The sequence below is a fragment of the Rhinoraja longicauda genome, chromosome 5, assembly GCF_053455715.1.
Source record: "Rhinoraja longicauda isolate Sanriku21f chromosome 5, sRhiLon1.1, whole genome shotgun sequence".
NCBI lineage: Eukaryota > Metazoa > Chordata > Chondrichthyes > Rajiformes > Arhynchobatidae > Rhinoraja > Rhinoraja longicauda.
The window spans coordinates 37922968-37946154 of NC_135957.1; the positions used below are offsets into that span (position 1 = coordinate 37922968).

The 23187-nt window shown below is 38.8% G+C and overlaps 1 protein-coding gene across 5 annotated transcripts in view; it reads right to left on the reverse strand.

Moving 5' to 3' along the window:
• The window catches only part of klhl29 (kelch like family member 29), a 303479-nt gene that overhangs the window by 140109 nt on the left and 140183 nt on the right, over positions 1 to 23187 (reverse strand). For all 5 annotated transcript variants that reach the window (XM_078399307.1, XM_078399310.1, XM_078399306.1 and 2 more), the window contains one exon: positions 14448 to 14763. In XM_078399307.1, coding sequence (XP_078255433.1) covers positions 14448 to 14720 — 273 coding nt within the window. In that variant the 5' untranslated portion in view covers positions 14721 to 14763. The remainder of the gene's footprint in view (positions 1 to 14447; positions 14764 to 23187) is intronic.

Sequence of the window (23187 nt, forward strand, 5' to 3'; positions counted from 1 at the left end):
TTCTATAATTTGTCAATGGATATATTTCAACACCCTGCAAATCCACAAGACAAGCAATAAAAGCAACTTCAGCTGTAATTCAAAACAAACATTTTGTAATTTTAAAGTTTATTCAGACAATGAGGAAGTGATCAAACTATATCTCTGCTACAAGCAAAAGGGTAATAAACAGGTAGACTCTTAATAACTTATTGACATCAAATTAATGGTAATGAAGACCTTGATATGTCGCACACTTATTCAAGCAAATTCATCAAGACAAAGCAGTGCCAAACTGAAAACATTCATGTAAGGTTTTACAGACATCAAAACAAATGGATTGCACTGTGTAATGCAATGAACAGGGAGAAAAAACAATACATCATTGCAGCAACCTACAAAAACAAGAAACATTAATGGACAAGGGAAGCTAGTTGGGAAGAATATTTTCAGTGCAGATGCCTTATTATTGGAAAGATCTGATAAAGTATTCAAATATATTAATACTGGAGTTAGAAGATATCCACACATTTGCATCAGCCCAGGCCAGTCTATATATTACAAAGTATTACGTTGAAAAGCAATTGCACAAGTTAGACTAGTACTGTGTGTTTGTGAAACTGACCAGAGCAGGTTTTGCCAATAGTTGTTTTGAACAAGGTGGATAAAATAATGCAGCTGTGTGGAGAGTAAGAAGTCACATTAAAACAAACCAATGATCAACAATTCAACGGGTCAGGCAGCATAAGTGGAAATAAACCGAGGACATTTCAGGTCAGTACCCTTCATCTGGTGCAGAATGGACTTGACCACCAACATGCAGACATACAAAGTTATTCTGTGGAGATTTTTCAAGCTACCATGGATAGATTAATGCGAGGAGGGAGTTATTGGTTTAGTGACCATGATGTTCTATTGTGTCTGGAGGCCTTCAGTGAGTCGCATGAGCACAATGCATTGTAATGGACTATAATGTAAAATTGTGATTGATGTAAAAGGATTTCACTACTTTTCAAAGATGTACCTAACGTTTTGGTGGCTGTGAAGACCAATGAAATTGTAGGACTAGGCAGAAATATTTTCTCATGTCATCAGTGATGATAATGAATATTCACAAGGTTATTTTAGTGTAGTACAACTTTAATTCTGGATCTGGTGTACCGAAGGTTGTATAAGCTAATTCTATGGGACCAATCACAACATGTGGACAACTTCTATACTCAATTCCCTGACGGATGAAGGCCAACATGCCAAAAGCAGAGGTCAGAGCCAGAGATTGGAATTTGCTGCAATAGAGCAGATGGTCTATTTGGATGACAAGTAGACACAATTAAGCCTCAGTTGATGGGCAAAACAGATTGCAAGGTGCTCTTGATTTTGACATTTTTACAAATAGGAATCTCCTTGGAAAAATGGGAATTGAAAACCCTTGGAAATGTATTATTATGCTGTCAATTATAAATTGCTGATAAGACCTTTGTCAAACAGGTGTAATTATGTATTGATGCAAAGGAGCATGAGTATTGACCTTTGAGGAAGAATTTTATGGAAATAAGGTGAGAATGGGACAAATGGTGACAACCAACATGGAAATGTTTCAGTGCATTGTTTATTATCTGTGACATGTTTTGCTAACGCTCAATGAGAAGTCATCAGTTTATGTAGCATGTGTAAATCCCCAGGTAGACTTATCCGATGAGACCCATTTCCTTGGACAAAGCAGAATGTTGGAAGAACATAGTATGTAAAGCAGCACAACACTGTTGGAGTCAAACAGCATAAGTTGATGTTGCAGGTCAAGACCCTGCATCAGGAACAGTATCAGCCTGTAAAGTTGACCTTGTCCCTCAATCTTCCTTTTTAATGTTATTAATGAATATACATTCACCAACCTTTCAGGCAACACATTCCAGATTGCAGTCACTCATTATTTTTTTCCTGATTATTTTGGGATACTTTTACCAAACATGTTAAATTGATGTTCTCTGCTTGATCATGGCAGATTTAATAGATTCTCTTAACAAATTGCGTTTAAACTCTTTATACTTTAAACACTTTTGTTAAACTGCTACATCATCATCTCTCCACATTGAGAACCAGCATTCCTACATAACTCGCACCATAACTTAATTAGAAGACCAATTGCTGGAAATACTCAGCAGGTCAGGTAGCTAAAACAGAGGGAAACAAGTTAACATTTGACATCAACAACCTTTCATTAGCATCTATTTTCACTTATAACTGATTTGCGACTGATGCTGAAGGAATCCATGTGGAGTGTTTCTTTTCTAGCTGCTAGTAGCTTACTAGAAAATAGCTACAGTTGGATGTTATCTAACAACCATGGAATTAAATCCATATTTCTTGCAGTGCCATTGGCTAAATGTAAACCATTTATTAAGGAGGCAGCAGATTTTTTTCTGCAATACCATGTAAGTCATTAAATTGTTCATGATGCATATTTCTGTTTTTCATTGAAGTGAAAAGTCAGTTCATGAGGCATTGAAATGATCACTTCTGCTCACAAAACAAACATAAACGTATTGAGATGGTAAATTACTAGGATAGACTGTTTACAGACACAGTTGAATTCACTAATGAAAACCAGCATGCCTACTTTCATAAAGAATCCAGGAGCAGAAACAATGCAATTCTAATGAAAAGTTTTCTTTCCTTAACTTGTTATGGTGACATTTAATTGAAAATGTATCAGAGGGAAATTCAAGCAAACTCTATCTTAAAGAGAACAAATGCAGCATTGCTTCAAAAATGCAGAAAACAATACACTGTGTCTTCAAATTGGATCAAATCTATTCTGTAAGTTTATTCCACATTTCCTTTTTTTTTAAGCACGTTTTCCTCTTGCTGATATTCTCCTTACCTCCTTCAGTGGTGTTATTCATGGTCAGAGCAATGAAAGGTTGGGAGAAGATATGGAGGAATATAGAATAGGAAGGAGGCAGAAATTAATTTTCAATGTGGACAGAAGGATCAAAAAATTGAGGGATGAAGAAACAAGGGCAGGGCAGGGCAGGGAAAGTGATTATAGACAATTGGGTCTTTGCATGGATTGCAAAATTGAAATCAAATTTGATGGAGAATGGATAACTTAAGAAGAGTACTTTTATGGTTAAATGTGAAGATGTTGAAAGAAGTGTCAGACCTAATCAAGGATCTTTTCTCGACATCTTGAAGTACATGCACACCTCCCTTCATTTACTTTCAATGTTTTGCTTAAGGCAACATATAGATCAAGGTCAAATTGCAATTTTCCAATCAAATCTGTCAATTATTACTAACAAAGTGAGAAAACAAACTGCTGGAGCAACTCAGTGGATCAGGCAGCAAGAAGGGTCAACACGAAGAAAGGTCCCAGCTTGAAATGTCATCTTCCCATTCCCTCCACCGATGCTGCTGACCTGCTGATCCTCCAGCACTATATTTATTGCTCAAATTCCAGCACCTGCAGTTTCCCATGCCTATCCACGTTACTAACCAAGTACTGTATTGCCATTGAAAGAACAAATATATGTCTGAAGAAGGGTCTCGACCCGAAACGTCACCCATTCCTTCTCTCCTGAGATGCTGCCTGACCTGCTGAGTTACTCCAGCATTTTGTGAATAAATATATGTCTGTTACTTCTGAACTGGATATGTAGTTGTATTTAAATTTATTAAGAATTGTTCATCCTAACCAAAGTTTAGACAACTAATACTTAGGATATCATCTTAAGAAGTGAAAAAGATTTTAAAATAAATTATTCAGGATTTTTCTACATTTCATTTGTTCCATTGTGCACACTAATCTTACAACAATCATTTCTATTCATTTCTATTCATCTTCTTTCTTTTCTCAAGATGGGTCTGATGCACCAGGTGGATGAGTTCCCAGATATTATTAACCTCCCTTCTCAGGAAGCTGCCGAGGAAATAATACTTCATCACACAGTGGGCCAGAATGGCAAAAGTATCAGAGCACCAATTATTGTTCATCAAAATAGAATGCAAAAATGAAAACCATTTTTTAAATACATGTTCTTATGCCATGAAGCATGAAATACAACAAGATTAAAGAAGACCAGGGAACTGGGGAACGTTAATGGGGGTATCTAGGGATAGTTTGCATTACAATCGAGGTGGTGTTAGATGTTTTAAAATGTATGAAACTAGATAAATCTCCGGGTCAGGTATATCCAAGAACACTGAGGCATGCGATTGAATAAATCACAGGAGGCCTGGCTGAGATATTTGAATCATTGTTAGCCACCAGTGAAGTGCTGGGGAACTGGAAGATAGCTATTTAAGAAGAGCTGCAACAAAAAACCTATGGATTATAGACCCCTAAGCATGACCTCTGTGGTTGTTATCTACATTCACACGTTTTAAGACATTCAGCCCCATGAGGAGATTATGCAGGATTAAGATACACATGCATTCTAAAGACAGAAATTAAATGCAGATGCTCACCATAGCTTTGTGCGTGGGAGATAATATCTCACAAATTTGATTTTTTTTAAAGTAACCAAGTAAGTTGATGTTAGTTGGGTATAAGACATAAGATAGACAGAAAATGCTGGAGTAACTTAGCGGGACAGGCAGGTATACCCAGCGGTATGAACATTGACTTCTCTAACTTCAAGTAACCCTTGCTTTCCCTCTCTCTCCATCCCTCCCCCTTCCCAGTTCTCCAACCAGTCTTACTGTCTCCGACTACATTGTATCTCTATTTGCTTTGTTGTTACCTGCTCCCAACTAACACTAATCTATTCTATGTTTTCCTTGATCTCCATTCCCTGTGTCCTGTTTACACACACCTTACACTTCCTTATCTATAAACTTCCTTACTTATGTACCTCCCTCTCCTCTGACATCAGTCCGAAGAAGAGTCTCGACCACAAAACGTCACCCATTCCTTCTGTCTTCATATTCAAGGCATCATTTTGCAGGTAAAACTAAAATAGGTGGTATTGTAATTATCAAGATTTACACCAGGATCTTGTTTAGCTAGGCAAGTAGACCGAAATATGGCAAATTAAGCTGAATTCAGATATGTTTGAGGTGCTGCATTGTGGGAAGTTAAACCAGAGCTGGATCTTCATAATGAACCGTAAGGCCCTGGCGAGTGTTGTACATAATTCTCTGAAAGTGGTATCACAGCTAGACAGAGTTGTGAAAGTTTTTGACATGCTGACCTTTATCACTCAGGCCACTGAGTATAACAGTTAGGATGTTACTTTGCAGTTATTCAAGACGTTGGTGAAGCCACACCAATAGTGAGAATGGTGGAAATCAGTTTTGGTCACTCTGGTTTAGGAAAGATGCCTTATAGCTGGAAAGAGTGCGAGAAGATTTACAAGCATGCCTCCAGGACTCAAATGTTTAAGTTGCAGGGAGAGGTTGGGCAGGCTACTTTATTCCTTGCTACCCCTTTATGCTATTTTATTCCTTGTAGCATAGAACAAAAGATGACTTTGTAGAGATTTAAAAAATCATGAGGGGCATAGACAGAATAGATGCATACAGCCTTTTCCCTATGTTTGGGTAATCAAGAACTGGAGAGGATTGGGCAGGTACAAGGAAAGAAAAGATCCAGGGGGATATGGGCCAAGCATTGTTAAATGAGACTAGTTTAGATGGGCATCTTGGTTGGCGTGGATGAGTTGGGCCTCAAGCCCATTTCCGTGCAGGATGACTCTAAGCACTAACCACCTCTTCAGATGACCATTACAATTCATTCAATTTTCATCCTATTTACTTAACCCTCTGACATAAAGGTTCTTTAACAATTTTATACCTTTATGAAATAAAAAAATTCAGATAATCGCAGAACTTTAGATGGTAGATTTCAGTAGGCAAAAGGTTACATATCAACTATGTGGCATTTTGCACAGTTAACACTACTAACTCTATGAATCCTCATCTATATAATCAACAGTCTAATACTTGCACAATTTTTCACCCAGTTTTTAATTTCTAGAAGTGATGTTAATCACTACAATAATAATTACATGGTGATAGGCAATTCTCAGAAATAATTTCTTCTAATCCAAGATTAATTTTAGATTTGAAGATTTCTAATTTTATACTCATGTACTTTGATTCTTTGTTCACAATAGTTTCAATAGCCTACGTGCTGATATTATCTTCTCCTTCCAGCTCTTTATAACGAGCAACACATTTCCATTTTACAATAAATGGAAGGGTTTATTGTCAAGAATTGTACTTTGTGACTTCAATGCAACATTATTACTGTCACGTGGAACCAATTCAATGATTATTAAGTGCATTTTATCACTGGGTGCTAATGTTGTTAACAGTGCTGAACTGTGATAACAAAGTTCATTAGGACTGAGGGAAAAGTAATCGTCGACTACTTGTGTTAATATAAATTGGAACTAAAATAGAAATAGATAAATATAGCACAGGAACAGGCTCTTCAGCCTGCTAACCTAATCCCAGAGGTGATCCATATCTCTCTATGCCTTGCTTGTGTCTAAATGCCTCTTAAGTATTGATACTGTGTCTGCTTCCACCTCTTGATGTCACAGGCTGCAGGCACCTGCCACATTGTGGAAAAATAGTTGCTTCAGAATTCTCTTTAGAATTTACTGTGTCTCACCATAGATCCATGCCCTTTAACATTTGAACTTTCAATCCTGGGAAAATCATTCTGACTCTAACTGTATCTCGTAATTTTAGATACTTCTTTCAACTCTCCCTTCAGCCTTGATGTTCCACAAAAACCAATCCGAGTTTGTCCAACCTCAGTTTATTGTTAATATCCTCTATTCCAGGCGACATCCCGATGAACATCTTCTGCGCCCTCTCCAAAGCCTTCACATTCCTCCTGTAATGGGGCAACCAGAGCTGAATAAAACCTTCAGACAGCTGCAATGTGACTTCCTGACCTTTATATTCTACATCCCAACTGATGGTGAAAATGGTGTATGCTCTCTTTACCACCTTATCAACTTTATCTGTCATTTTCAGGGAGCTGCTGATTACACCCCAAAATCCCACTGCACAGTAATGTTCCGAAGGCTCTGACCACTTATTATTATATACTTTAATTTTACATTTAACCTCTCAAAGTGGCGCACCACACTCTTGTACTGATTAAACTCCATCTGCCATTTCTCTGCCCATATTTCCGATTGGTATATAGCCTGCTGAATCCTTGGACAACTTTCCTCATTGTCCACAACTCTGACAATTTTTGGGTCATCTGCAAATTCACCTATCAGTCCACCTCCGGTTTTGTCCAAATCAATTGTATTTTTCACAAAAAACAGAGGCAACATCACTGATTCTTAGAGAACATCATTGTCCGTACTGACCAAGTATTCCAAGTAGGAATAGGCCAATATGCCAACTTATTCAGCATGAGGCCCATTTCCATGCTGCAAAACTCTACAACTCTATAACACCACTGGACACAGACCTCCAGTCAGAATAATGCCTTCACTGCTGCCTTCAGTCTATAGCCAAGCCAATTTTGAATCTGATCCCTTTATACCTTGTGCATGCAATCAAAAGAATTCACTGACATGTCACATGTGACAATAAACTATTCCATTCAATTCAATTCAATTCAAGTGCCTTAATCTTTTGGATAATACTCTAAAATGTCTGCTGCAATATGAACAAATCACTGATTCACTGGGAAAGTGGGAACGGAAAAGGTAAAGGAAAGATGGGATTACTTTTGTTAGCCATGGGAGACATTGCCACAAAGAGGGGTTGGGGACGATGGATATTGGTGGTGACGGATGGCTAAACTAAAGTATATTTGAAGCAATGGTATTGATAACTGAATGGGGAATTCGGCAGAAGGAGTCGGAAAAACATATGTTTGCAGTTGCATGAGCTTGAAGGTATCAGAAATTGGGAAGGATGGTCTGTTCAAAGGGGAATTGGGAGTAGTGGGAGGGGAACTCCACCCTTGGTCTAAATGGAAGGAGAAGGGGTGGGAGCTGAAGTGCAGGAAATTAAACAAATGTTGAGAGTCCTGTCAAGTATGGCAGAGAGGAGACCATGGTTGTGGAAAAGGAGACATGTTAGAAGTACTTATATTTCTTCTAGTATTGTATATTGAACTTAACACTTCGGATGCAGTCTCCAAATGGGAAGCCAAATGTAAGTTGGCCAAATGCTTTGCAGAATAATTTCATTTAGACTGCAAGGTTAATTCTTATCACTTCAACTCTCAGCTCCACACTCAATGTGATCTTGAGGCCTTTGCCCCCCTGCTATGGCTCTACCAAGTACTCCTATCATTGAATCCTCCCTCTCCAATCACCACTCAGCCCTATCAAAGGTCTCCCCCCCCCCCCCCCACCCCCACCCCCACCCCCTCTGCAGCTAATAATTCTATCTCTAACTTCTCCCAGTTCTGATGATAGGTCATTGACCAGAACCATTATTTCTACCTCCACAGATATCGCCTGGCTGGCTGGATACACCCACCATTTTCAGTCCTATTTCATTAAACAATTCACATTCCTTCTGAACAGCACTGTGTTGAAGTTGGGGGAGGTTATTCACATCATTTCCTACAATACTCAGTTACACAACATTTAGACAAAATATTGTCTGCACTGTGTTGCAAGTGGCAGAACAAACACTAAGCCCCATTACATAGGTGATCCTTCTGAATTCACAGTAAAAATGTACTTGCCCATCTCTGAACTGACATTTGATATTCATATGGATAGATAGGCTATGTAGACCATGGTTTAGATAGAAATCAAAATTCACTTTAAAACACCCAACAATATATCCCAACCCCAAATCTACCTGCTGCACTCACATGCTGCACCTTATGTTAGACTGGAGAAAGCAGCATGGCTGTTTTCCCTGGTGCATAACAAGGTTGAGAGAAAATTTGGCAGAGGTGTACAAGATCATAGGTGGTTTTGATTGAATAAGTAAGAAAAGATTGTTCCAGTTAATAGATGATTCAAGGTACATGAATACACATTTAAAACATTGGCCTGAAGATATAAGGTTTGGAAATAATTCTTAAGTCAGCGCAGTTCAAATCTGGATCATAGGTGGAAACATGAGTTTTGCCTTTACGAAAGGAAATGAATATGCATTTGAGAGAATAGTTTGCAGAGTTACAGGCAAATTACTGACAAGAGAATATTGTATTAAATAAAATGAGTGGTTAGGGTTTGGAGTGCCAGGGTTGTAATGGTAACATCCAATGGAGGGCTGAATTTGTCTATGATGGGACAGAATTTACAGGGCCGTGGAAAGGAAGTGAAGGAGGACAAACAAAATTGCTCATGGAGAGACCTGGGATGGGCTCAACAGTAAAAACTGTCTCCTTTCATGTTGGAGCCATCCTAAGATCCCATGACATGATCACTGCCAGCTACTTTCACATGCATTTAAAGTCTTTGGAAAGGTCCCACTAGCACCATAGCTCTAAACAGTCAGATGTTTTGTTAGCTGACCACATGATGCCTTGATGACCAAAATGTCTTTGCAACATGCAAACTGAACTCTATTTATCCAAAATACAGTCCATAGATAGCAAGGTAAATTATTGGACAGTAGCACATATAGCAGGAAATAATGTCAAAGTGTTGTAATCATCCACATACCTTGACTGAAACAACAGTTAAAAAAAACAACTATGAATTGTGGTCACATACGTGAAACAGTTCAGCCAATATATCAAGCACCTACTATTGCAACAGCAACAAAGATAAATTTCAGAGTCCAAGACATGGTCACTAACTGTGTTTCCGTGCAAGAAAATGGATGCTTCAGCCAGTGGTGCCTGCAATAACACTTCACATTTACTCCAGCCTCCATGTCACTACCACTAAATTAATTGTCAAACAACCTGCCTGAAACATGGCCAGAAGTTATCACTTCCCTGGATAGTTCCTTGGCAAGCGACTCAACCGACTACACAAGATCTTTGAATACCATCATCAAAGACACACTGATAGACTCAAGCTGATGTGAATATGGATAATGGAGAATGACCTCAAACACTATGGTCATGGTCTGTATTGAGTGCTCAGCGTGCACGATGTAGGACTGTCTGGCCACTGGTAAATGATGATGTGATTTGACAAGACATTTATTAGCTGAATATACTTGAATAATTTTGTTTTAATTGCATCCTGGCACATGGACAATGCTGGCAAGGACACACTCATTACACATTCCTAGTTTCCTTGAAAAGGGCAAGACAAAACCTCACCCAGTATTATTTAGTCATGGTAAGTAGAACTGCCAGTCACAGATTTAAGTTTCACTCGGATGCTTGAGCACATAATATATGCATGTTGAGGGAACGCTGAACAGACTTGATGAGATTATTGAGCAGACTAATGAATTATTTTCAGAAGCAAGGTTGGAATCAATTTCATATTTACACAGGCACTGGAATAAGCAATGAATTTACTTTTAAAAAAGCTCTATTAGCTGCAATTTTTAAAAAACATTCTAGAATTTTGTCATTCTATCTCGAGACAACAGAAGCTGATTTACTTTAATTCAATGGAACTCTCTGCTGATTTATTAATAAAGTTCTATGCTACACACCTTTAAAGAACGTACAGTGATGTTGATAATTTTAAATCAAAGGCCGTCTCATACGTGACTCCCCCTCCCAGCACTTCATCCTCAGATTCAAGTCAACATATACTTGGTGTTAACCTTTTGGAGAATAATCCTTGAAGTTACCACAGTGGAGTTTACACGTGACATTAATAATAAACCATATTAATTTATCTTTGAACCAATTTAATATTTTTTAATAAACCATGTGAATTTATCCTTGAACCAATTTAAATTGATCTCAAACATGACTGAAGGGATTGTTTTGTATGGATAAATTATTTTTCCACAAAGACCAATGACACAATGTACTTAGTAACTCACAATCTTTATATCCTCTTAAACATTCGTAAGTTGCAATTCTATTAACAATCACTGTACAGAATGTACCAAAGAATGTCTGTGTGCAGACTTTTTAAAGATATAAATGCAGTATTACAACTGAGAGGTTACTGTGAATGTTAAGAATTTCAATTTTAAGTTACTTTTAAGAGTCATTCTGATGGTAGTTTTAATCTCTCTATTTCTGCAATTTATTAAAGGTGATAATAATTTAATTGGTTACATTTATTTTAAATGTTTAAGTTTACATTTTTTTTTTAAACCAATAGTAAACTGGAATAGGGAACCTAATTTAGAATGGAGATTGCTAATGGTACAAAAACAACTGAAGGAACTCAGTGGATCGAGCAGCATCAGCATAGGCAAAGGGCTATCTCATATATTCCCTAAAATCCAATGGTATGAACAGTGAATTTTTCAATTTCAGGTAAACCACATTTCATGTGCTTTTTTCTCTGTCATTCTGATCCCCCCAGGTTCTTCCCTCCCACAACTGGATCCATCTGTCTATCACCCATACTCTATTGGGTCTCCAATCCTCAGCCCCAAGTGGTTCCATCTGCCCATCATCATTTCCTCATCTGGTTCCACTGAAAAACTACCTTTGTTATCAAATTCCAGCATCTTCAGCCTTGTGCGTCTTCACTTATCACCTCCCAGCTTCCGTCTCTCACTCCAACTCCCCATCACCCACCAATGTCAATCTGTCATTATTTTCTCTTTCTCTGTCTCAACCCATCACCCATCTTACATGGTCACACGCGTGACAAGTCATCTTTAACCTCTGACCCTAAACAAACATTGTCAGCATAACATAAACATTTTACTTGATAAATTTGACATAGATAAGTCATATATACAGTACAAAACACTTTACCTGTAATCCTTTCAGAATTAGAAGAGATGTATTCCACAATTTTTCACATTTTTGGTCACACACGTGACTAAGAATAGCCCACCAATGCCTTTACTTCCTTGGAAGGCTTAGGAAGTTTGGCATGTCCCCAACAACTCGCACCAACTTCTACAGATGCACCTTAGAAAGCATTTTATCAGGATACATCACAACATGGTTTAGGATCAGCCCCATCCAACATCAGAACTTACTGGACTTCATCTTACACTAAACGTTATACTCTTTATCCTGTATCTATACACTGTGGACGGCTTGATTGCAATCATGTATAATGTTTCTGCTGATTGGTTAGCACGCAACAAAAGCTTTTCACTGTTGCTCGATACACATGACAATAAACTATACTAAACTGATCTTTGGTGCAGGTTGTCTTAGTAAGTCTATGAAATACCAGAACATACTAACAGATTCACTGGTTGGAATCTGTCACAGATCCAGGACTTTGGAATGTGTATAATGAAATGCTAACGTTCTAAACAAGCTGTTGCCCCAAATGCCCGTAAGCATGACATAGGAACAATGATCAACCATAAACACAGGAACCTGCTTATGGATGTCTGCATTACCAATTCGGAAGACATTTATAAAAAGTCAGACTGTAGTGAAAATAAAATATTTCATAATAGAAAAAGTGTATCCAAGGTAATATAAAGCACAGTCAATAATTTAACTTTCACATATGCATGTTAACTGTATGAGAGTCCAACATTTACACAGCTCCTTCAGGGAGAGTCTTAGAATGCAAGAGAGAGTATTTTTTCTTCACTGCCTGGAATCTGGTAGTTCATACAACTCCAAACTGTGGAATCCTTTTGATTTTTGTAACACTGGAGAAGTATAGGAATCCTCTCAAAAAGAGGATATATGAAACAACATGTAAATTATCATTCCTGTTAGGTCATTACCATTGTCTGACCTTACATTAGTCACATAAAATGCAGAGGAAAAAATAATGGTATTTTTGGATAATTTTCACATTTGTTCATAACATTTTGCAATTTTTTTCTGATTTCATATCACCCTTGAATAAATTCTCTCTCATGGGTCAAATGCACATGATCATGACCCATTATTGCAAGGAAGGAATTCTAATGGTTTGTTCTCTAATATTCATGCAGAAAATGAGTATCAAATATACATGATAAGTGATCTGAACTGAGGAAGTGTTTGGAGTTTAAATGTAAAGATGGCTTATCATTATGGAAGGAATTGAAAGAGGAGGTACAGAATGAAACCCCTTCCTCTGACAGATCGGTTTTCAGCATTAAATGGAAATTAATATGTTTCACCAGTAGCAGATCTGGAAGGTGGATTAATTATTAAGCACTAATTCTTGGGATATACAACTAAGTTAATAGACAATAGGTGCAGGAGTAAGCCATTCGGCCCATCGAGCCAGCACTGCCGTTCAATGTGATCATGGCTGATCATTCACAATCAGTACCCCCTTCCTGCCTTCTCCACATACCCCCTGACTCCCCTATCATTGAGCTCTGTCTTGCTCTCTCTTGAAAGCATCCAGAGAATTGGCCTCCACTGCCTTCTGAGGCAGAGAGTTCCACAGATTTACAACTCTCTGAGTGAAAATGTTTTTCCTCATCTCCGTTCTAAATGGCCTACCCCTTATTCTTAAACTGTGGCCCCTGGTTCTGGACTCCCCCAACATTGGGAACATGTTTCCTGCCTCTAACGTGTCCAATCCCTTAATGATCTTATATGCTTCAATAAGATCCCCTCTCATCCTTCTAAATTCCAGTGTATACAAGCCTAGTCGCTCCAGTCTTTCAACATACGACAGTCCCGCCATTCCGGGAATTAACCTAGTAAACCTACGCTGCACTCCCTCAATAGCAAGAATGCCCTTCCTCAAATTTGGAGACCAAAACTGCACACAGAACTCCAGGTGCGGTCTCACTAAGGGCCTGTACAACTGCAGAAGGACCTCTTTGCTCCTATACTCAACTCCTCTTGTCATAAAGGTCAACATGCCATTAGCTTTCTTCACTGCCTGCTGTACCTGCATGGTAACTTTAAGTGACTGATGAACAAGGACACCCAGATCTCTTTGTACATCCCCATTTCCTTAATGTATAATTTTGTTGTTGAAACAACTTTTAACATATCTCTTTTCATTGCATAATGTAACACTGCCAATGTAACATTTCAAATAACCTGTAGATGAAATGACAAATGATATGAAAAAGTGGGTGTAATTTGGTGATCAGTAGTCATACAGCAGTGAGACGGTCATGAGTAGAAATTTACAATTGTGAGCAGTTTTCATATATTAAACTGACTGCCAGTTGGATCATCTTGAATTCACGTTTAAAATGGAGGATAAAAATTGTCACATTAATACATGGAAAAATGTACAGAGATATTTGTATAATTATGGCTTAGAATTCATGAAATTAAAATTAAGTCAGGCATAAAGTTATGACAAACTTCCATTTGCCAAAGAATGTTGAAAATTCTTCACCATTTGTGTTTCGTTCACCAGATCATAAAAGTCAGCATAAAATGAGTAGTAATTACAATAACCAAAGGAGGTCAGATTATTTTTTCAACTGTATGCAATATAAAAATATACGAATCAGTGTACACTATTATCTGATAGCAATATCCCAACCTTAGACGTTGTTGTTGTGGAGGAAGCGGAGCTGGACATTAAGCTTGTCATCATCTCATTGCTTGCTGTGGTGGAGACAGGTGTGATTGCAGTCAAGAGATGGGAGGGAACCATTGGGAATGGCAGAAGAGCAGGTCGGTTGGTAATGCTGTTGTTGTTGGGAATGCCACTGGTGCAGTTGGTATTGTTTACATTGTTACAGCTGTTGATGCGCTCTTGCCAGTCCCACCCACTGCGATAATCCCTCTCATACCGGCTGTGATGCCGTGACATCTCCAAAGTACACTTATATCCGTTCAAGGGAAGTCAACAGGATCTGGAATTTAAAATGAACACATATTAATGAATATAGGTATGGTTGATATTAAAAAATAAACTTTTGTTTACAAATAAGAATGCAGCTTATTGAGTTGCCAACATAAGTGATAAAGCCAACATAATTGGAGCATATTATGTTTCTGAACGTTGTACGAAGTTAACAGTTATTTTGACTGGTGACTGTATTTCAAACCACAGGTTGGTTTTAATGCATCTCCAATGCTAAATACAAATACAAAATAAATAAAGCATCTTTGAAGGCAACTTTCCTGAATAATTTCACCAAATGTCCATAATATCAAGAATACATTAAACTAATTCTAATACATTTTTTTTTATTTTATTTTTTAAAATTTTTGAAAAGCATATGTACAAATAGAAATAAAAAACACATTTGTTACAGAGTTCTTACATAGCTTCAATTTTTAAATTTTTAAAGAGAGAAAGTAAAATTAAAAAACTATAAACTATTGGGAAGAGAGAATAAGAGGATTAAAAAAAAAAAGATATAACTATAAAAATTAAAGGGAGTAGATCCGGGAGACAATAACCACAGTTCTACATCCAACCCCTAACTCAAGTTTCAACTTTTAATTTTAATTTTTTATTTTAGTCCTGTGCCAAACCCATTTACTTTTCTAAAAATTCAATAAATGGAGACCATAATTTTAAAAAATAACTCAGGTTTGTCAATTAAGGCAAATCTTATTTTTTCCAAATGCAGGGTCTCTGTCATTTCCGTAGTCCACATTTTAATTGTGGGGGTTATTGGTTTTTTCCAAAATTTAAGTATTAATTTTTTCGCAGTTATTATACTGTAATCAAGAAAATGTACCTGACTTGTTGTAAAATTTGTAGTATGTTCTGATAATCCTAATATAATTAATTTTGGATCCATATCCAATTTTTTGTTAATAACTTTAGAAACTATTTAAAAAATCTCCAACCAGAAGTTTTGCATTTTTATACAAGTTACGAAAATATGAGTAAATTAGCTTTTTGAAATGGACATTTATCACAAATAGGAGAGATACTAGGAAAAATCCTATTTAATTTCGTCTTCGAATAATGTAATCTATGTATTATTTTAAATTGTATTAAGGAATGTCTAGTATTTAATGAACATTGGTGTATATGTTGTAAACTTTCATCCCATATATCTTGCATTATGAGTTGATTCAATTCGTCCTCCCATGCTCGTCTATAAGATTCTGATGACGGAATGTCAGTGTCAAGGAGAGTATTATAAATAAAGGATATTAATTTATTTGAATTATAATGTCGATTCAGGCATACATCAAGTGTTTCTGGACCTCTAAACTTATATTCTTGCATGTGTAATTTTACATAATCTCTAAGTTGTAAATATCTAAAATAATTATTAACATGTAATCCGTACTTCTGCTGTAAATCCTGAAAAGAAAGAAAAGTTCCCTTATGATAAAGATCTCCCACCCTTTTAATTCCATAACTTTTCCATTGAGCAAATCCTCTATCTAAGACAGACGGTTTAAAAGAAGGGTTATTCGCAATAGGAAGGAAAACAGATAATTTACTCAATTTTAACGTAAGATTTAATTGTTTCCAGGTACGGATAACACTGTGTATAATGGGATTACCTCCATATGTTTTTTTATTTAAATTTATTGGAGCTAAGAGGATCGCACCAATATCAAATGGTAAACAATCCTCTTTCTCCATCTTTAACCAATCCGGTTGTTGATCAGAATCATCCAACCAGCAGGTTATATTTTTAATATTAACCGCCAAATAATAAAATAAGAAGTTAGGTAAGGCAATTCCTCCATTAGTTTTAGACTTACATAGATGTCTTTTATTTATTCTATGAGTCTTGTAGTCCCAAATAAAATTAGTAACAATTGAATCAATTAAAAAAAAAAACTTTTTTGGAAGATAGATCGGAATTGCTTGAAATAAGTATAGTAGCTGTGGAAGAAAGATCATCTTTATAGCATTACTACGACCAACTAATGATATAGGAAGTGTTTTCCAAAATTGGATATTTCTGTGTAATTTAGTGAGTAAAGGAGGAAAATTTAATTTAAATAAAGAAGTATATTTCCTAGTCACGTAAATTCCTAGATATTTAAACTTTCCATAGGCAATTTTAAAAGGAAATTGTTGAAGTATGGCCGGATTATGCTCCATTATTGGCATAATTTCACTTTTGTACCAGTTAATTCTATAACCTGAAAATGAACCAAATTGAGTTATGAGATTTAATAAATTCGGAATGCTAATTTCTGGCTTTGTAATATATATTAATACATCATCCGCATATAAAGAAATTTTATTGGTTGTATGTTTAGTGTTATAGCCATGAATATCTGAATTTGATCTAATACTCTCAGCAAGTGGTTCTATAATAAGGGCAAATAGAAGCGGTGATAGTGGACATCCTTGTCTACAACCCCTAGATAAATGAAATTTGGATGACAGCATTTGATTAGTTAATATTCTAGCTGTTGGGGATGTATATAAAAGTTTCACCGATGAACAAAAATTTTCACCTAGTTGAAATTTTTCCATCACTGAGAAAAGATAGGGCCATTCTACTTGATCAAATGCTTTTTCAGCATCTAGCGAGATGATTGCTAAATCTTCGTTTAATAGTCTATTTGAATAAATTATATTGAACAAGCGTCTCAAGTTGAAAAATGAATATCGTTTGGCTATAAAGCCTGATTGATCGGAGTGTATCAATTTATCTATAACTAGACTTAATCTATGAGCTAAGATTTTCGCTAATATCTTCTGATCAGTATTTAAAAGAGCTATCGCCCTATACGAACCAGGGTCTTCAGAATCCTTATCTTTTTTAGGAATGAGGATTATTGTTGATTCAGTCAGAGTTTGCGGTAATCTCTGTTGTTTAAAGGCGTGACTATATACAGTTTTATAAAATTCATTATTTAAGCCATCAGGGCCAGGAGTCTTCCCATTTTTCATGGATTTAATGGTCTCTTCAACGTCTTTCATAGTTATTTCTGTGCCCAGTGAATTTCTATCACTCACATTCAAACCAGGAAGGTTACATTCCTGCAAAAAGTTTTGCATCTGCGCAGAGCTATCTGTTATTTTTGATGAATATAATGACTGATAAAATTGCAAAAATCTCTGATTAATATCCTTAGGTAATTTAAGCAAATCTCCATTTTCTGATCTAATTTTATGAATTGTAGAATCATCTTCTAATTTACGGAGTTGACGTGCTAGCAATTTCTGTGGTTTATCTCCAAATTCAAAATGTTTTTGTTTAGTATATTGAAAAAGCCTTAAAATATGAGCTGAGAGAATATAATTTAACTTATATTTGAGAGCTGCAATTTTATTATGTATTTCAATAGAGGGAGCGATGGCATTTGTTATGTCTAACTGTTTTATCTGACTTTCTAGGTCATGTTGTTCAGCCCGCTTCTTCTTGTTTTGAGACGCTTAAAAAGCAATAACACATCCTCTCACAAACGCTTTAAATGTTTCCCAAAGCAGGGATCTAATACATATTTAAAGGCAGGAAATGACATTAAATCTTTAAAATGAAGATTGTAAGAAGAAATGAAGATTGCTGGTAAGGTAACAAATGAAGAGGAGTCTGCTCAATGCAGAATGACCTCTCCACTGTGTACACTAGTGCAATTATGTTTTCAATATAAGGTGGAAAGAGACAAAACTTACCCAGACACTGCAACCAATTTTTGATGAAGGGTTATCTGACCTAATAAGTTACCTCAATTTATCTCTCCGAGACCTCTCATTCCTTCTCTCCAGAGATGCTGCCCGTCCCGCTGAGTTACTCCAGCATTTTGTGTCTACAGTATCTTCGGTTTAAACCAGTTGCTTCTTATACTGTCTAAACCTGTTGAGTATTTCCAGCAAAGATAGACACAAAACTCAGCAGGTCGGGCAGCATCTCAAGCACATGGATAGGTGATGTTTCAGATCCAGACCCTTCTTTAGAGTAATTCCAGCAATTATTTTTATTTCAGATTTCCAACACCTATGGTATTTTGCTCTTGCAATCTTCAACATATATTCCCAATGTAATTCATGGTAAATTGCAAGCAACTATTTCATCGTCAACATTAAAAAAAAATGTAACTCTGAACTAAAAAGTTACTTTAGTAACACACTTGAAAATAAAATTTATTCCCAACTAATAGCATTCAATAGCATGTGACGTATAATTAAACTTGACCTAACAACAACTCTGTGCGGATATCGTACCAGATCACACTTTTTTTGTGTATAATATTATCTGAAGTTTCTATACTATTTCCACCACTGTTTTGCACATGGAAGCATCCTGGTATTATATCTTGAAAGAAACTGCAGCAATGCCATGATATCCTTGGTGGAATTTGCAAACAGCCAGACCCTGGCACCCACCTCTTTGCATTTAAGTTCTTCAGACAGAACTCCCCCCACCCCTACCAGAGTTTTAACAATCAAGTGAGCTTCTGAGCATTCAATCTGATTTTAGGTATAATTTTTTAATAGTACCTAACTCTGTGACAGTAGGTTCTGCTCGATATGGTTAAACTAACTACAATCTTAAATAAAAAATCACTGCCAATTTAATTGCTAATAGAACAGTTGGTGCCTGTCTCCACAACAGATAGCGATGTCAATTCCAGAAAAGCAAATGAGCTTTGCCGCAATAATGGATCACCTCTCTCAACTTTTCAACAATACACCAAAGGTTGCATTGCTATTTCTTAGCATCCGTGAGCAGTGAATTATAATTATATCAGGGATACTAAGAATGTAGTATATAAATGCAGTAGGCTTGTGTTAGAATGTGGCAGCCTGCCCACCACATTGCTTGATGACTGACGACAATTTCTTCAGCTATGGTGAAATGCCTACTGATGATAAGCAGCCTTTCAAGAGTCAAAATTAATGCGCTTTCTCGCCAGCTGACAGTGTTGACTATTCCAAAACCTTTACTTAATTCTAATAATAAAGAAATATCTTTGGAGTAAAAAAGCATCTACATGCACCAGCCAGCTCTAATCAGCTGAGCAACCAAACGTCCTGGACACATAGAGGGCATCTGCTGTGAAATTTTGTGAATTACTTTTGTCAGGGTAGTTTAAATACAACCTGACGAGCCCAGAGAGCACGGAGTAGGCTTCGCAGTAAGGAACAGCCTGCTGAACATGGTGGAACCAGGCAGAAATGGCTCAGAGCGACTCCTGACTCTCCGCCTCAACACCACCGCAGGCCCAGTCACCCTTGTCAGCGTGTATGCCCCGACACTGTCCTCCACATCAGACACAAAGGATGAGTTCTACGAGAACCTCGCATCCATCATCAGCAGCATCCCCAGCAAGGAACAACTTGTTCTGTTGGGCGACTTCAACACCAGAGTGGGCGTAGACCACGAATCATGGTCTTCCTGCCTTGGGCAGTTTGATGTGGGCAAAATGAATGAGAACGGTCAGCGACTGCTCCAGCTGTGCACTTACCATGACCTGTGCATTGCCCACTTGTACTTCCAGACAAAGCCCCAGCACAAGGTATCCTGGAGGCACCCACACTCAAAGCACTGGCATCAACTGGATCTGATCCTAGACAGACGTGCCACCCTCAAGAACGTTCTCCCCACACGCTCCTACCACAGTGTGGACTGCGACACAGACCACTCCTTGGTGTGTTGCAAGATCGGGCTGCAACCAAAGAGGTTCTACCATACCAAGAAGCAGGGGAAACCCCGCATCGATGTCAGCAAGATGCCCCATCCAGACCTCGTGCAACAGTTTGCAGAGGCTTTTGAGAGAGAACTTGGCACCTCGTGTCCTGGAGACTCTGCAACAGAGAAGTGGGAAACTCTGCGGGACACCATGCACCGCACAGCCTTGGCTAGCTTTGGGAAGAAGATCTCAAAGACACACGACAGGTTTGAGGCCAAGTCGACCAAGATGACTTCCGTCATTGAAGCCAAGCGTGCCGCCATAGCCGAGTACAAGCGTTCAGCCAGCGAGAAGAACCTGCAGATCCTCAGGGCTGCCAGGAGCAAGACTCAGCAGACTGCCAGGCGTTGTGCCAATGAGTACTGGACACAGCTTAGTGAGGACATCCAGACGGCCGCCATAACAGGGAACATCAGGGGAATGGACGATGGCATTAAGAAGGCACTAGGACCAGTCCAGAGCAAGACAGGCCCCCTCAAAGCCTCCACTGGGGAAGTAATCACAGGCAAATGCCAGCAGATGGAGAGATGGGTAGAACACTACTCCAACCTATACTTGAGAGAGAGAACACTGTGTCCCTCTCAGCCCTTGACGCCATCGAGTGCCTGCCGACCATGGATGAGTTAGATGGAGAGCCGACGGTAGAAGAGCTCAGCAAGGCCATTGACAGCCTGGCCTCAGGCAAGGCCCCAGGCAGCGATGGGATTCCCTCTGACCTGATCAAGCATTGCAAGACTACCTTACTGCTTCCTGTGCATGAAGTTCTCTGCCAGTGCTGGCAAGAAGGAGCTGTACCGCAGGACATGAGGGATGCCACGATTATTACCCTCTACAAGAACAAGGGCGAGAGAAGTGACTACAACAACTACAGAGGCATCTCCCTCCTCAACATTGTCGGCAAGGTCTTTGCTTGGGTCATCTTGGTGCGTTTTATGTGTGTTATCTGTGTTATGTCTGTTAGTCAATTTTAGTCATGCAAATCAGGCAAATCAGGCAAATCCTACTTACAACCCGCAAGGATCTTCTGATCATAACATAACATAACATAACATAACAACACTTTATTGTCACTCGGCTTTTTACACCGAACGAAATTTCAGCAGTCACACAAAACACAGCAAAAAAGAAAAGAACACAGGACACCCGACCCCAACACAAACATCCATCACAGTGACTCCAAACACCCCCTCACTGTGATGGAGTGCAAACGGGACCTTATGCGCGAATTTCCACACCCGCAAAATATACCGGAAGAGATAGCCAGGACACCGGGCTCTCCGTGGATAGTTGTCAGCGCGAACAGGCGTCGCAGGCGGAGGAGAAACAGGAAGCAAAAGCGAGGACGCCGGTCCGGTATACTTGCCAAGCTAAAGAGACAGCCACACAAACCACCGCTACCCAGCATGTTTCTCACCAACGCCAGATCCATCATCAACAAAATGGACGAACTAAAACTACAGATATCAGCAAACAAACTCGTGGAGGACTGTTGCATTCTCTTAGTAACAGAGACATGGCTTCATCCACTTATCCCAGATGGAGCCATTGAGCTAGCCGGGCGTACAGCGTTTCGTTGGGACAGAAACATCGACTCCGGTAAGAGCAAGGGGGGGGGGGGGGGTTATGCATTTACGTGCACAACAACTGGTGCACTAACATCCAAATCATAGATAGTCATTGTTCTCCTGATCTGGAGTTCCTAACAGTTAAATGCAGGCCTTTTTACCTTCCCCGTGAATTTACAGGGGTTATAGTAACAGCAGTCTACATCCCACCGAATGCTAACGCTAGCACAGCTTTAGGCTACCTGCTCGGTGCAATAAACTCACAACAGAGCACATATCCAGAAGCAGCCCACATCATAGCCGGGGACTTCAATCATGCAGACCTAAAGTCAGTTCTCCCGAAACTTGAACAACACATAAGATGTGCTACCAGGGGGAAAAACACACTAGACAAGGTTTATTCAAATATTAAGAAGGGTTTCAGGTCAGCACCACTACCACACCTGGGGCAGTCAGATCACCTGTCCATTTTCTTAACTCCAGCATACACCCCACTCAGGAGGAAAGCTCCAGTCACCATAAAGACTGTTAAGACATGGCCTGAAGGAGCTTCCTCGCAGCTGCAGGATTGCTTCGAAAGGACCAACTGGGATTTTTTGAGGATCAGGACTTAGAGGAGTATACATCTACGGTACTCTGCTACATCCAAAACTGTGTTGACAATGTCACCGTCGACAAACGTATCCGGTTGTATCCCAATCAGAAGCCCTGGATGACAAAGGATGTCAGGTCTCTCCTCAAGGACCGTAACACCGCCTTCAGGTCTAGTGATAAGAGCTCTATACAGTGCTGCTAGAACCAACCTGAAGAGAGGCATCAAGGATGCCAAAGCGTCCTACAAGAGGAAGATTGAGGACCACTTTACCAACAATGACCCACGGCGGGTATGGCAAGGCATCCAGCACATCACCAACTACAAGACCAGCAACCGCACGACTGCCGACGGCGACGCCTCGCTGGCAGAGGAACTTAACTGTTTCTTTGCTCGTTTCGAGGTGAAAGCTGCAGTGGCAGACATAACACCCTCTCCAGCACCTGACAGCAACACCTTCACTGTGCAGGAGTATGATGTTAAGCGCGTGCTCAGAGCAGTGAATCCCAGGAAAGCTGCAGGCCCCGATGGTGTGACGGGCAGAGTGCTGA